The 17,069-nt window shown below is 46.5% G+C and overlaps 1 protein-coding gene across 31 annotated transcripts in view; it reads right to left on the reverse strand.

Annotated features, from left to right (window-relative positions):
* Positions 1–17,069, reverse strand: part of LOC102368354 (CUGBP Elav-like family member 4) — an 840,681-nt gene that overhangs the window by 366,753 nt on the left and 456,859 nt on the right. For 17 of the 31 annotated variants that reach the window (XM_025202782.1, XM_025202772.1, XM_025202762.1 and 14 more), the window contains exon 3: positions 1,403–1,451. In XM_025202782.1, the coding sequence (XP_025058567.1) occupies positions 1,403–1,451 (49 nt within the window). Of the gene's footprint in view, positions 1–1,399; positions 1,452–17,069 lie in introns of all 31 variants that reach the window. The other 14 variants (XM_006022468.1, XM_025202785.1, XM_025202777.1 and 11 more) reach the window with 1 other exon arrangement.

Below are 17,069 nucleotides of genomic sequence, written 5' to 3' on the forward strand. Positions count from 1 at the left end.
CCCCTGTCAACCACCCTTTCATAATGCCTCGTCTTTATCTATAATCTGCATACAAAGCTTCCCATTCAGTTCTGCCACTGGTGAATTAGAGCCTCTAATTAATTTGATCAAAACCTCTGGAACCCAAATCCTTTGACTAGAAAGAATACAACTTCAGTTCCTTTGCTGAGATCCATTTCACTGCCTTTAGGCAGCTGTTCTTGGATAATTCAACCACTGCCAATAGAAAGATGCTATTTACATTAATGAGGAAGGGACCACATCTATGCAAAAGATAAAAGGGTTGGGTTTTTTTGTGTGTGTGTTACCCAGAGAAGAGCCAAATCATTGTTAAAAGACAAGTCTGGCCTATTCAGAGATCGTTACTGATAGACATGCGCTAACATCCTTGCTGGTTATGTGGACAGCACTCTCCCTTTCTTATTGCAATCAGAGAGTAGGAATAGATTTAGTGGAGAGGGAGGAAGACGTCATGAAGATAGAAATATCGCTCTGCACCTGTAACATAAATTTGGTTAAATAAGCAATCCCAAATAATATCTATTCTTTGCCCTTCATAACTAAAAATGACACATATGTACCTGTGCTGGGGCAACACCTAAGAAGCAGCCTCCAGGTTTTGAAGGGGACAGTGCAGAATCACCTAATCAAGTCTGTTTAAACACACCCTGAAGGAGGCAACTCCTTTTTGTGTGTGTGTGATCCATTGAACAATCAACTAAGCAGAGGCTTCAAAGTTTGCCTTATCCAGGCAAGTAGATACACACAGGCAGATTCTGATCTCAGTGACACGTGCAAACCAAAGGACCTGCGCATCACTCATAAAACTGGGATGAGAGGGGGTATGCATTTGTGTATACTCCTTATACCACCAGCTGAGCATATACAACATGCTGCACCTCTCTCAATATTTCCAAATACACATGTGCGGTCTCATTTGGCTTTCCCCAAAGTTAGGGAAGAGTCAAGGCATCCTCAAGTACCCAGCAGACAGTATGGCCACAGTAAAACAGAGATGCAGTCAAACACAACGCCTTGTCCTAACTGAACGTCACACCTCTGCAACTTGGCCTAATGGTGGCACGTGGCAGGAAAAAAAAACATAAAGTTGCCATCGACACTGTTAAACTTTGTTAAGTCAGCGCCTGATGCTTCACTTCTTAACGAGGCAGTTATTTGTTTCCCAGGCAATCGCTGGCACCTGCCTGCCTTTTAAAATCAAATAATAATTGAATATGAGGAAAGCGAGACGAAGTAAAGGAGATTTAATAAAGAGAATCTTTGCTGCAGAGGGAATTTTTTGGCAGTGATTACGTTACTAATTGATCAGCACATTGCCTGAGAGAAGCCAGAGACAACAATTATACTTAGCACTGTGGCTGAGAGCAATGTAGTCTACTACCTCCTCGGCTTTCGCTGTCCGCTGGCTTCACCTGGATCGGTCTGTTCATCTGCAAGGAAACAGAGAAGCACAATTAGCAATGGGACCACGAACAAGAGATTCTCTTCTTCTTGCTTGTTTTGCCTTTTGGTGGTGGTGGTGGTGTGATTTTTTTCAATGCGGAGCTTTTTTAGAGCCTGGTTTTCTTCACGTAGAAAGCAGCCCCAAACCAACAACCTGCCCATGGAGTGAATGACATTAGCCCAGGATCCCCGTTTGATGGTAACTGGTGTTGCTTCATTGACCCCAGTAGGGATTTGCTTACCGGTGCTGGGAAAAGGGAGGGTCAGATCCACCTAGAGCTGGCCACGAGCTTTCCCACAAAAAAAAAAAAAAAAAAAAAAGATCCTTTGGCCGGAAAACGATGGTTTGTCAAAACAGGAGCATTTTCAGAAATTTTGATGCAACTTTTAGAGGCCAGGTTTCGCAGGAACAGGGAATGGCTAACCAGCCTGGTGGCTAGGGCACCCCACTGGCAACCCTTGGTTCAAGTCCAGCAGACTCGGGACTTGAGGCTAGGTTTCCTACATCCCAGGGGGGTAGACCAACCTAGCGGCTCTTAGCTAGTCAGAAAGCAGGTCCCTGCCTCGTTGTTTCCATGAAAAATGGGAAAGATCTCACTTGAAAACTTGGGGATATTGTTTCTGAAATGGGATTCTTGTTTGCAAGCCAGGCTTAGTCCCGCTATCCATCACTAAAGCTTCAGTAACCCTGGAGCAGCTCAGTACTTGGGAGGAGGAGAATCGGGTATCCTTGCTCATTTTGGCTGGCAATGCCTAATGTTAGGGGAATATCTAAAGCACTGCTATAGATTAGACTGGATACAACAGAGCTTTTCATCTCAAAGGATTTCCACAGTTCCTTCCACATCACTTTGGGGTATGGAAACAATACAAAAACTATTCATTTTGTAACCCTGATCCATGTGCACCCACCTCTGGGGTGGGTCATGTTAGCCATTTAAGAACCGGCCACAGGACAAAGAGCATTGAGAGCAGGACGTAAGAACTGGGTAGGGAGAAGGAGCAAGAAACCTTCAGCACCTTCATGTCCAATAAGAAGCCAATTGCAGTAGGGGTGCAGTGCTGGTCGGGGCATGACCCATCGATGAGGAGCAGGGAGGGCTGAAGTGCACTTTGCATGCCCTTCTCTTGGCCCACAACACAGAGGTGTTTTTTGCTCCTGGAGAGAACAAGGTGGGTTTCTGAGTTGGCCAGAGCTCCTCCTCAAGGCTCTGCAGCCGGACACGGTGCTGCCTCTTGCAGAGTCTGGCTGCCAGCCACCGTCTAGATGGGGCACACATCAGGACTCAAATACAATGTTGAAGGAACCTGAGGCCCTCACATGCAACATATACCAACATTAACTACTTTTGAAGATTTGTCCGCCTGCCAGCCTGCAACGAGGGTACCAACAACTCGAGGAGGAGCACAGAAAAAACACAGATAGACAGAGGTCTGGAAAGTGCGGGGTGGTTTTCCCGGGAGATCTTGCAATGCTGTCAGCCTGGGCTACTTAGACATTTGCTAAGAGAGAGCTCATGCCTTAAAGCCTGCAATGTCTCCAAAGCTAATAATGGTTCAGATCTCCAGTTTCCCTTTTTTTTTTTTCCGCTGCCTTTTTTCAGAGGCAGGCAGAAGAGGGGAGACCTGGGTTGAAAACTGGAACAGCCAATACTAATGGGGGTCCAGTTCCTTTGTATAGGTCTACAATGCATCAGAGAAGTTATGCTAACAACATGTGAATGCTAAATTATTGCTTCTTGCAACAGGCGTTCATTTGTTCATACCTTGTGCAGCGAGCGCTCATCTCGTCTCTATTTCATCCACTCACAAATTCTGCAAGGACGATCGCTAAATAGCTTCTCCGCACCCCTTTCCTCAAACCCTCCACTGCCTCCTCTTACCCTCCAGGCCAACCAGTCCTGACTCTCTCTGCCCATGTGTTTGGATTCATCTTAGTCGGACAGCAAGGTGGGTTTCATTTCCACTTCAGAAAGTATTTCATAACCACCTAGATTTATCCTAATTGCTCTGCAAACATATTTAGTATTAAAAAGCTATCAAAGCACCTGACGAGTAGCTTAGCGTGATGGAGGGTCTAGCGGAGCCTGCCGCATTGTTGTCTTCAGAGGGAAATGTGCTTAGACATAATATGACTACAGTTCAAATCACACTCGTATTAACCAGGGAGAGGTCTGGCTTGCAGCTTAATGGCTCTAGACATCAGAGAACAATGTGTGCTCTCATTTCATGTCCCCGTGAGCCCAGCAGAGTCAAAGGAGTTGAACTGGTGCAAGCAAATGACAGCATTTGACCTTGGGAACACGAGCTGGCAATCCCCTGCTGATGGAGCTGCAATGGAGCCCACGGTGGGACATCAGCAGGGATCCAGCCTAGGACTTTCAGCCAAAGTACAGGCTTTTGCTACCTGCTTTAGCTATGGGGAGGTAGCGGTCTGTAGGGGCCAAACACATCATAACTACACAGGATTTTTATTTTTTTTTATTGCTATCCATCAGCTCAGCAGTAACAGCAGAGCCAAGTGAGCTCTTTCCACTCCATCAGCTTCTCCCATCCAAGCACTTGACCACAACTACTTGGCTTGTGCCTATGACACCCAGCTGATATCCCATCCAAATGCTAGACAGAGCCAGGACTGCTCAGCTGCCAAAAGCTGATGCCTTTAGTCCAACAGGGCCATAAATTGAATGCACCGTGGACGATTTAGTGACCTATCCCCCACCAGGGACTGATCCAAAGACCATTGAAGTCAATGGAAAGGCACCGATGGGCTCGAATCGACTTTGGATCAGGACCTTAGCTGGAGTGAAAACTCCTCTCCGAGTGACGGGGCCCGGCAGGATCAGGTGCAAGCGGCAGGGGAGGCAGCCCTTTGCCAAGCAGCATGGAGAGAAACAGTTGCCGGGGACATGCAGACAGAGATGGAGAGAGGGGGCGGAGGGGAAAAAAGCAGAGAGGAGAAATGCCAGAGACAGAAGGAAAGAGGGTGGGAAGAAGTATTCAATAGAGGGGGAAAAAAAAAAAACCTGGGGAAATTAATAAGTAAAAGGCTAGTGTAATTTAATGTACACTATGATTTATGCACTTGACAATTTCTTTATAGACCAAAGAGAAAGTGCTGTGCACACGGAGCCCATAATACAAATTGAGATCATCTTGACATGAAAGACACCAATTATAGGGAGAAACATTGAGAGGGAAATAATTAAGTTTCCTCCTCTCTATCTAGGGAGCTTTCCCACTCCCCCTTCTCACGAAGAAAGTCGAGAGGGGAGGAGGATGGGGCTCGACGGGGAGGGAGGAGGAAAGAGGGGAGACAAGTCTTCCCCAAAGGGAGAATAAACTATAGAGACGCAGTGCAGTGGGTAGCACGACACAGACCTTCCTGATTAGTCTGGGATAGATGGGGTGTAGGTAGGTAGGATTTGTTTGGGAGGAAATCAAAGATCATACCCTAATGCATGGACCTCAGAGGGGTCTGCTGGAAGCAAGAGGCCTTTTCCCAAATACCTCCCACCTCTGTGCTGCCGTTTCACCTTCCAGCTTTGGGACGGCACAGCTCCTTTGGGAGATGCACTTCTGGGGCTGCCTCCACAGACCCCTCTGAAGGGAGCTCAGGGAGGACGACCTTCCTATAGGGGCGCAGACAGAAGTGACAATGTTCGCCCGATCTGCCCACAGAAAACACCCGATCGCCGCGATCGACATCTGCAGACTGCTTCAAAAATATCCGAGCGGATGAAAATCTGAACCGTCGCCGCGCGAGGGGTCAGACAAAGAGGTTTCAAAACACAACCTCTTCTGTAACTTCTGTCTGTGCTGCTGGTGCATGGAGGAGAGCCCAGGCCTGAATGGCTGGGGTGGTTTTAGGGAAGATTTTAGGATTCATGGGGTGATAAGGGGGTGCCTGTGCCTTCAAGTCGGGATCTCCAAGTTTCCCAAGTTTGCACAGGCTCTGCAGTGAGGTTCGCACTTGGCTTGTTACATGGATAGGCTCAGAGGCACTAGAGAAGGAAATAGCTGTATTCATTTGGGTTGTCCACTTGGCCCGGCATGAAGCACAGCTGTTCCCCGGGCTTTCATTTAGAGGCAGGTTTGTGGTCCCATGTTCTGCAGGGGAAAGGCCCCCGGGACCTTCACCACTGCCCAGCAGAGACGTGGGATTTGCTTCAGATGCACTCTGCAATATCTCACAAACCAAAGTGAGATCAGCCTCTGGTTCACAGAGGTTTGAGGGTCACGCACAACCCTCTCTCTCTCTTAAATAGTGGGTGGGTTCCTCACACTGTGTCCCCTTTGTGCTTGGCCACCTTTCCTCACACCGCCCCGGTGTGGCAGAGCAAGGCCTGTATCCTGCTTCGATTGACTCGCATGTTAAGGCCAGAAAGGACCATTGCAGTCACCTGTCCTGACCACACTGGTAGCTCCAAGCTCCCACTTTGCAGCACTGCCAGCTTTGTCACAGAGGGGAGGCCTGGAGGTATGGAGGGGCTAAGTGACTCACCTGAGGCCATGCAAGAAGGCTGTGGCAGGGAAGGGAACTGAACCCAGATCGGGGGCTATTGCTCCAGCTATCCAGCCTGATCGGGCCACTGTCGCCCCTCCATATTCAAGTCATTTATCCACAGCAGACACCCAGGATTTATTCCCAGCTCCATCTCTAACCCTGGGCTACTCACGTCATCTCCCCAATGCCTCAGTTTTCCAACCTGAGTGACCCCAAAGGTACCCTACTTCCACCCAACCCATTGGCTCTCAAAGGAGGGTGACACCTTTGAATCCATTCAAGCTGTCTAATGGCAAATTTAGCAGTTGACATCTTACCCCGGCAAACATCCCATCCCATAGCCTGACGCCAAGTCAAGCTCCCCCGTACCCCACGACCCTTTGTGCCCGGAGGCTGCCACCCCCTCCGAGAAACTGCATTACAGGTGGCACCCGCATGTCTGCCCACGTGGATCACCAGGCACCTCTCCCCCTCGTCCTTGGACCCCCAAAACTAGCGGCAGCGAGAACCAGCCCCTCCATATCCTCCGGCGTCGGCTTGCAGAGCCCGGCCCCGGCCGCACCCTCCCCGCAGACACCAGCCCGACATTGTTTCTCATGTCCAATTACGGCCTCCGCGGTGCCACCGTTAAAAGACAGCGCAGGTCCTCCTGTCAGAAAGGGTTTGAGTTACAAGAAGCGATGAATTACAGCAAGCCCTTTTTTCAATTCTCTGCAGAAATGAAATGTCAGAGCTGGCTGCTGTATATTTCTCAGCACCATCAGCTACAGGCCAGCGCAGGCATTAGACAAGGGACAGATGCTTCTCTGCATTGTGATTTTTTTTTTTGGAAAGGTTTTCTTCCCCCCACACCTCCTCTTCCATCCTTGCTTTTTTCTGCTCCCTCTGGCTTTGAAATTAATTTAGAGCAAGTAGAAGGATCACCTGGGAAAGGAGGGGAGAAAACAGAGACAGCTGATTACTCACTGTCTCCATCTCTCTCCATTTCTCTTTCTCTCGCTCTCTCTATTCCTACCACCCTCTCCCTTCCCCAACTCCCTTTATTATTATTTATTATCTGCACTGCCAATGTTTCCAGCAGCCTGGGTCAGGATCGGGGCCTCGATGTACAAATGAAGAGGGGAAAAAAAAAAGAAAAGAGACAGTCCCTGCCCCAAACAGCTTGAAATCTAATTGGAGACAAGGTGTGCGGTGTGACGAACACCAGGAGGGAAAGCAGGAGAGGAGGAGAACAGAGATCAGTGGAATTGGATTAAATTACCCCGTGCCGAGCTCCATGCCGCTGTGCCTAGATAGGTACCTGACGAGGCTCATTTACCATTAGCTTGGGTGCCTCTGCACCTCCGTCTGCAGTGTATGAGGGCCCTTAATTAGCAATTACATCCATGCCACATGAGGCTGAGTTGAATCTAGCTCCTCCTCTGCAGTTTTGGCTCTGTACCGAGAGGTCGCAGGCTGCAAACTCGGTGCTGAGCTTCACGCACATGTCACTGGGTGAATTGTAGGGCCCGAGTTTCTGCCGAAGGCCGGAGGAGACGATGCCAGCAGATACAGCACGTAAAACTTGTCAATGGCTGAGGGCCACTAGTTAGGACTGGGGATAATTAAATGGAGCAGGATCTGTTCCTACTGAGTCCCTTTTAGAGAAGACATTGCTTTTAAGACTAGGAAGAAGATAGGTTTTCCTGACACAACGCTGGCTTGAAGCTCAGGACACCTGGGGTCCCTGCCTGGCTCTGCCTTGCTAGGTAACCTCGGTCAATTCACTGCTCTGTGCCTCAGTTTCCTCTTCTGCAAAATGAGGGCTCAGTGGTACTTTGGCAAAGCCCCTTGGTACCTTCTAGATATGAAAATATATATAAATATAAATATGTTTAAATATAAATATATGTGTTTATTATATGATATTACATATTAATATGATATGTTATATATGGTATTATATATCAATATCATGACATATCAAGATTGTGATATATATTAATATGATATGATATTATATATGATATATATCAAGATTGTGATATTCTATATTAATGTGATATGATATTATATATGCTATTATATATCAATATTATGATATTATATATTAATATGATATGATGTTATATATGCTAGTATGTCAATATTGTGATATTATATTTTAATATGATATGCTATTATATATGATATTATATATCAAGATTGTGGTATATATTAATATGATATGATATAATATATGATATATATCAAGATAGTGATATTCTATATTAATGTGATATGATGTGATATGTGCTATTATGTATCAATATTATGATATTATATATTAATATGATATGATGTTATATATGCTATGTCAATATGATATTATATATTAATATATGATATTATATATGCTATTATATATCAAGATTGTGATATTCTATATTAATGTGATACGATGTTATATATGCTATCATATATCAATATACTATACATTAATATGATATGATGTTATATATGCTATTATATATCAAGATTGTGATATCCTATATTAATGTGATACGATGTTATATATGCTATCATATATCAATATTATGATATTAGATAGTAATATTATTATTACTACTAGTACAAAATCAGAAGTCCTTGCCATGCCTAAAATAGATGGACAGCTTCACTAAGCAGAAAATCACGACACCCTCTCCTCTCAAACTAGCAAAGTCTTGGTTCTCCAATGCAGTCTCGGTAAGGACCGAACGGTCACCATCCGATTAAGGGGCCCTGCCAACCCCCAAACTTGAGAACCAGAAACCCAGAGCAAGCACAGCGCCTACACGGCGATGCATGAGCTGAATGCGTGCCAGCATGGTGCGAATATTGAATGTGCACAGGATGAGCTGGTTCAGGCAGAAAGCTCCCCCAGCCCAGTAAGGTCAAGCCAGGTCAGAGCTTGGGATCCGACCCAAACCCCACCGACATCAACTACAAAATCCCTGTCGACTTCAAAGGGCATTTGGATCTGGCTTTTCTGAGGAAAGACCCCCCACTAGGTGCTGTGTTAAGTGGAGCTGATGATTCAGGACATGGCAGTCAGCCCTCAAGGTCAGCGCTGCCCCTCTGCTCCTGTTTGGTGACAAGGGATGCAGTGCTGCCATGCCGATATGCAAGATCACAAGCTTTCATTATTATTAGTTGTACAGCCAGGTGCTTTTTGGGTCCCCAAAAAGAGCCAGTCCCTCCCCAGACAGCTCATTTATGAGAAGCTGCTTGTAGTTTTTAAAGATGCCTGGGCAATTTTGCAAATAGCAGACGCCTAACCCAGAGTTCAGGCTGATCTTCAAGGCATGGGTCACCAGCCTGCATTTTCCAGCAGATCCCAGATTCTCCTTCACTTCCCATCCCGTTGCATCCTGCTGCCATGTGCCGCTCGATAGCCACCACCTCCCTGACTAACGAGTCGGCTTTGTGTCACTAATGACCTAATTGATAGTTCTATAGTTGTCACAGGGATGAAATCAATGGGACTAAATGCAGCCTTAAAGTTAAGCATATGCTTAAGTGTTTTATTGGAAGAGAGCAGGAATTGCCAGTCCCTCTAAGGACTGAAACCGCCATTGATGAAGCATTTTGAGTTAGGATCTGTTCTGGTAAACCCGTGCCTATAAGAATAATTGCATTTACATGCATGGTGCCATTGAAATCAATGTGAATAAAGTTACTTTCACTAGTAAGGGTTTGTACAGCTAAAAGACTTTTGTGATCTTCGCAGGATTACAGGCACTAAAGGATATGACATATTTCTGTGTCAGATTTAGAAAGGCTGGAAATGCAGCACCAGTTTTACTCCATAACTGACTGCGTGCCTTGGATTAGTCACTTTGGCTCTGCTTGCAGCTTAAGTTCGGTGTAGCTCCATTGACAAATGAATTGCAGGGATGTAAAACTGATGTCAGCCAGAGTATGGCCAAAGCCATCTCTTCAGGGGCCAACTCTTTAATTTAGGGAACTGCTGTAGATCCACTGAACTGATGGAGTTGCATCACTCATGTGCAAATCTGGCCTTCTCCATGTTTTCCTTTTAATGCAAACTAAATGAGTGAATGATAACCCTGAGCATATTGGGAACGTGCATCTTGACTGCACAGCCGGCCCTCCCATGACACAATAGCATGTGTGCATGCATGTACACAGTGCAACAGCCTGCAAGCTACCCAGGGTTAATTAAAGAGCAGCAAAAAGGGAACGCGGTAAAAGTTATCAAAAAATCTCTTGCCCATGTCCTGCAGGGAAGTGCCAGGAATGAGGAGTGTGTCTGCAATTATTTTATCCCAAACCTTATCTGTCTAGTGCGGACTTTTAATTCCTTTCCACTCCCCCCAGCCAGCTCCAGACGAGCCGCGTATCATAGCTGCGTACACAAACAGATGGGGAGATCTGAAATGGGATTGTATGAGATATGAAAAAAATATCTTGAAGGGTTTGACCTTTACAAATCACTCAAGGCTCTGGCGCCTACCCCTGAGAATGATTGCTACTGGCCATCCCCGCACTCGGAGAGTATTTTCTATATATCATATAAAACACATTATAATCCATCCATCTAACTATCGATTCATCTTTCCACCTGTCTTGTGTATATAGATGAACCTAGAGGGGCCTTAAGTTCAGTTCAGGTTCATGCACAGAAACCTCTGGTTTGGCATCCAAAACTTTTTCACTGGGAAAGGCTTTTTTGGGAGGCTGTGTTTGAAGAAAGTGCTGAAACAAAAATGGGCCTGACTATCTTAAAGTTTGTTCAGTGGACCACTGAGTATACAGGACTTCATCACCGAGCCCCTCTGGCTTCTCAGTGAAGCCAATAGGTGCCCAAAGGATCTCAGCACCCTGGAGGAGTGCTCAGTGCTTGGCCATATTGAGCCTGTTTAGAGGAATAAAACAGAGAAAGCCCCGAACAATAAAGTCTTAATTTTCAGAGAGAGAGAGAGAGAGAGACATCATGAGCTTTGCTTCATAAGAGCTTCTTATTGAACAAGGAGCTATTTTATATTCAAATCTGCATCCAGAGAAGCCAACCTCATCGAACAGCCTAACAAGGGCATGCGGCTACCTGGTCTCAGCAGCTTAGCATCTGAGCCCCAAAACCCTTACTCACGGGAGCAACCCCCTCGAGCCTGACAGTGTTACTCAGGCAAGGTGAGCTCGAGCTCGAAAATCATTTTAGGATCCTGACTGCACGGGGGGTTAATTTGAGGTACTAGAGCTGGGTGGGATTTTCAAACCAAGTCCCCCACGACAGTGGAGAACTGCATTGTGCGAGCCCTTTCCTCAAGCAAGCAAGCTCCCTTGTAGGAGCAGTGCTCCTGCTCCTGGGAAGCTGCTTCAGAGCCTCACTGCTTGGAAACCACGCCATCTCCACCCTTATGTGTACTATGGCCTGTTTATCCCCATCTTTTTTTTTTGGAAAAATATTATCCTTTTCTTTAAATAACTCCCTCTGAGCCTTGGTGTTCAGCTGCCCCCTGAATTAACCCATTTCCTCTGAGGCTGGGTTTGGCTAGGTTAAGCAAGCTAAGCTCCCCAACCACTGGCCTGCCCTGGGATCCCAGGGTGTGCTGCTCATCCAGACTTTCTTGGGCTAGTTTTAACTAGCTGATTTAGTCCCTATAACAGCACAGGCTCAGCAGCAGAGCTGTGGTTTTCAACCTGTGGTCCACAGACCCCTGGGGGTCTTCAGACTATGTCTCAGGGACCTGCAAAAGATGACTATGATCAAGCAAAAGTATGCAAATGCCAACACTTACCATTCAAAGGGGCCTACACCTCCATTCAAAGTTTCCAAAAGGGATTGCAAATGAAGAATGGTTGAAAACCAATGGCCTAGGGTCTTGCACTAGCTACCAAATCATTATAACAAAGCCCCGAGTGTGTGTCTATCCCAGGTTTCCCTCTTATTGACCTTGCCCTATGTAGTTTAAAGCCAGCTGTGACCACACCTCTGCCTCTCTTTATAGAGAACTGACCTTGTTTAATCCAGCTTGCTACAAATAGGCTGGTGTTCATGCAGGGGATGGATCAGCTGAACTGCAGCCCATCTCAATGTCCATCACCCTAGCATCTGGGCACCTTACAGTCTAATCTATAAGCTTTCCCTCTGCCTCCAAAGCAATCCCTATTGGTCTGACAAAGCTCCTATTGACTTCAGCATGATCCCAGTGGGGGTTTTGCCTGGTAGGATCAGATCCTCTGTGCTTTCTGTGCATGTCCAGCGAGGATAAGAACTGCTCTCAGCCACAGCTAGCAGCTTTCCATGACTTCCCCGCTTAAAAAGCCAGCAATTTGAACAGCAGACATTAACAAGTCGCTCTAACCTGGACCCAAACCCAAGAGGTAAAATGCTTTCCTATCACAAATGTGAGTGCTGAGGTTATTCTCATTGCTTAAGTGGAGCCAGAGTTTTCTCAGGAAATCACAGAAGGCATTGCATGCTCTGTGCCCTGGTTACGATCACAACTTATGCACTCCTTTGAGTCGAGCTGGCTCCTCTGGGAACCATGACCAAGTCCTCACCCTGTCCCTTCCCACCCACTCTTGAAAGGTTAGCACAGCTGGAAATGTCATTGCTTCTGGCATGTTTGCAAGGGGGGTGAGTGCTGCAAAGCTAGGTTACCCCTTGCTCCATCACTGCTGAATTTACAAGTGAAACCGTGTCACATGAGTCTGCTCTAGCTGTACCGAAGGGACTCAAACCCATCTCAGTGCAGGAACTGGATAATTCCCATGCAATAATGGCATCCTTGCTAATGTGCACGTGGAACAACATGCACGTGCCCTCCCATGAAACCCCAACTGGCCTGACAGCCCCACGGGAGGGGAATGCAAGCTGCAGCGATGTACAGCAGCGTTGCTTGAATGAAGCCAATGCAACTTTCGCATGCTGCCGAGGTCTAACTGACTTAAGATAACCCAAAAGAAGCCTGGTTAAAACTAGACTATCAGTGTCAGTGCAGCACTTCTACACCGGCTTGAGTAAACTGATTCGAAATTGCACCTTAAATGAGACAGGTGCAAACTGTGCCTGCAGATAAAGCCCTTAGCGCCGCACTGGATCAGGGCCATGATTAATGTTCCCGTCGTAAAACAAGTAAAGACATTTTAAGGGAATGAGATTATCTTAATCTTGACAGTGTTCCTCTAAAGGAAATTTTCTGTGGAAGGGCTTACAGTATTAACTCTGGCTCCCTTCATCTCTTACCAGCCAGGAATGTATATTAAGGCAGGTACTTTAAACAGATCAAAGCTATCAAGAACGGGCTACTCTTCCTGGTGTTTGTTTCTATTACAAGTGCGCAAGCCAGACCATTGCACCATGACTATTGCTACTAAAAGAGCCCACCAAACACGTCTTAATATAATTGGGGAAAACCAGAGGAAAGTTTTAAAAAGCCCCACTGACTTCCAGGAAAACAGCATGCGCGGGGTCCAGATCCTGCCCTCACTTGACACTGGGCCAAGGACACTGGTCCTCAGCCATTTTAATAATAAGGACACTGGTCCTCAGCTGGTAGAAACAGGCATAACTCTGTCCAGGCATAAATCCAACCAGCTGAGGATGTGTCCCATTGACTTGGAAAGAGCTGCTACTTCACTGCACTGGTGTATCACTGATACTATCTGGCCCTCTGTTTTGACAATTACATACAGCATAATTACAAGAGTGATGAGTCTCTCTGATTAATTATGCCATCCTTCAAAGCTGATCGAGGGACTCACAATAAACAACCCCCCCGGCTGAGCAACAAAGACCATTCTCCGATCTCGCTCCAGCCAGGAAAGGGTTTGCCGTCCCGGTGTACGGCTCCATCATGAAGTCCAGAGATGAGGAGATATTTCGCGTGGTGACGTGTTTCTGAGCTGTCATGTTGCAGGGCTGGATCTCCTGCCATACCCTAGTCCCCGCCGCCTCCCGACCCCAAGTATAAGAAATATTTCCTCAAAGAGCCAGCCAGCAATTGCTTTTCCTGAGATGAATGCATCACAGACACTTCCTTCTTCTGACGAATTGCACCTAAAAATGGTCTTTCTTCTCCCTGTCCCCCTCCCCGCTTTTTAATTTTTTTTTTTTGAACACCACTTTTTTTGCATCAACATGTAGCAAAGCATTAAACAAGACATCCCATTAATTTCTTCATCATCATAACTTAAGCCCGGGACATACCCTTTAAATATTCATTCAGCTATGAAAACTGGGCATTAAAATTTTAATAATGTCAAGCTCATTTGAACTGAGCTCCTGGGGGACTATTACGATACAATTAGAATAAATATGATGATTGATTTGGTGGAAAGGTTCACCTGTCCACATCTGTTAATGGCCAGGATCTGCCAGCCACCCTGCCATCGCAGCATAAAGCCGGGAGTTATTTACTCCGTTTTCCCTAACCCCCACTGGCTTTTCCCTTGGTCGCTGGCTCCTACCGCTCGCTTGCTTGTGTAACATTTTCATCTCCAGCAGAGCCCTCGGGAAATGCTGGCAGAGACACACCAGCGAGGTCTCATCAAGAAGAAACAACTCATTGGCAGCATTTTCCCCTCTCCCCGCCCCCCCTCCCTTTTGGCTGTGGCATTTGATTAAAGAGGGCGCGTTGATTAGAGACACTAAAAGTTCAGCAATAAACTTTCAGGCGGTATTAGCCATTAACCTTTTTACAGTCTGTGTCTGAACTCCCTGGGTCTGATTCTCCGCTTGTGCGGACCAGCGGGAGGAGCTCCGTTTGCAGGTCACGCATTTGAAGCATGCAGGAACGGCAAGGGTTGAAAGCAGTGGGGCGACGAGGGAGAAACCCTGATGGCCGATCAACTGCGCAGCATCTTACAGGTGTGCCAGGCCGATCAAAACCCCATGCAGGGCAACATGGGCAAAAGAGCCCCATTGTTTCGTTATCTCCAGTCTTAAACTCAGGCACCTTATAAACAAATGGGGAGATGCTTGGTATACGTGGGGCCAAACCTGATGTCCATTTACAAGCTGAAATTCAACCTCACCAGTAAACCCTGCCTGGCAGACATCATCCTCGTATCGATGCTTTACAAATTAGGGGTGGCTACATTGTACTGATGAAAGAAGAAAGGACAACGATGAGAATCTGTGTACAGATTATTATATTTGGGGCGGGGGGAGGAAATCACCTCCTTAAAGTAAATGGTTCTCCTTGATCCTTTGCAGAGCAGCTGGAGACCGATCGCATGTAAAAGCTGTCCTGCCCTAAGCATGGATATAAGCAGTTGCAGCGTTCCCAACTCTGGAGATTTGATCCTAAGCCAGATGGTATGCATTGCTTTCCTTGAAACTCCCAGCATCACGTAATGATGCAAGAATCGCTGTTGTCAATTTAAAAGCAAAGCCAGCTCCTAAAAAAGTCTCTTGAGTGCAGGGAAAACTTGAAACCAGAAGTTCAAAATGCAGGGATGCATATGGGGTCTTTTGACCCACTGGAGGATGCGATGTATGGGGTTTAAAACCGAACTCGGTGCGTTCTGGTTCAGGGGCACTGACTCAAGACATCAGTCACCCAACGCTCACAAGAGTCCAGTGCCCACTTAGGCACCTAAAATAAGTGACCGGCTTTTCAAGCACACTCATCTGGCTGTCACAGAGCTGTTGCTTCAGGAACGAGTGGGTGCTGAGGTCTCATGGAAATCGAGCCACTTCATCTGCTTGCCTACGTGGGAGCTCGGTTCCTTTGACAATCTGGCGTGGCCCGTGGGTATTAAATAAATAAAAAACATGGCCTTGAGCTCTTCTGCAAATCTGTTCCCTGTCATCATCTTCCTGCCTTAGTTTCCCCAGTGGTAAAATGGGGATAATAATAGTTACCTGCAGGGCTGCTGTGAGGATTAATTAGACAGCCTTTGTAGGGAATGCTGAGGTTGCAAAGTGCTATATAAGCACTGAGTGTTGTTACAGTGGACCATACTCTGCATAATGTATACTACTGCAATATTACACCTTGGTTGTTCAAGACGACAGAATTGCTCCTTCTAATTGAGTTAATGGCTTCAGAGGTTGGTAATTTAATAAAACAGACTGCTTAAACAAGCAAGGTTTTGATTAAATGGGGTGTGTGCAAAGGGGAATTTATATTTATTAGAAGCTCCATAAATCCAAAGTATCAAGATGCAGATAATGCCAGTATAATGGTCAATTATACATAGTGGAAGAACGGATAAAGTGGGGAGCCATCATGGGAACGTGTGTCATGTATGGCAGGAGTCAGATATAATGGCCTGGCCTCTGAAGTGTGAGCTGGAAAGTTCAAATGTGCCTACGCGTCCCAGCCACCGTACTCACACAGCACCTGGAGCAGCTCCATCCAGGGAAGCCATTTCCAGAGGTGATCATCTACCATATCTGTAGGTGATGAAAAGCCAAAGACGTTCCTCTCAGCTGACCCCACATTTAGTTCAGATGCTTACTTGAGAAAAGAAACCTGCCCTGGGAGAAACGGCACTTCATCTTTCTAAAATAAGTTGAGTATCAACAGCATCTCAGACAGGAGGATGGGACTGAGGAATGATAGGCCTGATCCAACATCTATTGGGTTCAAGAAAAAGGGCTCCCTTGACTTCAACTGGCTTGAACATGAGTCCTGTTACCTCTGCAGCTTTCCTGCGTCAGACACTCCTCTGCTCTAGCAACACCAGGTTTGTTCCCAAAACATGGCGTTAGGGAGGGAGCATCCCCATAGAGTCAAGGACAAAGGCTTCACTGGGGAGTTGGAAACCCATACCTAACCAAGGACTGCCTCCACTAATGAGACACTTCATGGACATCCATTGAGCACAGAGAGATATCTAGTAATGTGCCCAAGCTGCAGAGCTGAGGTCTATTGACAGAGGCCAGCCACAAAATTCAGATACCAATTCAAATCTTGCCAAAGCACAGGAGCATATGGCATCAATGTCTGCAGCTGGGCTCATCTTTCATGTAAAAGCCTGGCTCAGTTGAGCAGCTACACATTTGGCTGCCTATTTGGACCAGTCAAGCTGAGTAGCTCACCCATCTGCACCTGCATGGGGCTCCATTTAAACAACTGAACCCTGTGGGTTTTCACATGAGGGCTATACTGGCAGGTCCAAC

This window comes from Alligator sinensis, unplaced genomic scaffold (assembly GCF_000455745.1).
Source record: "Alligator sinensis unplaced genomic scaffold, ASM45574v1 scaffold801_1, whole genome shotgun sequence".
Lineage (NCBI taxonomy): Eukaryota > Metazoa > Chordata > Crocodylia > Alligatoridae > Alligator > Alligator sinensis.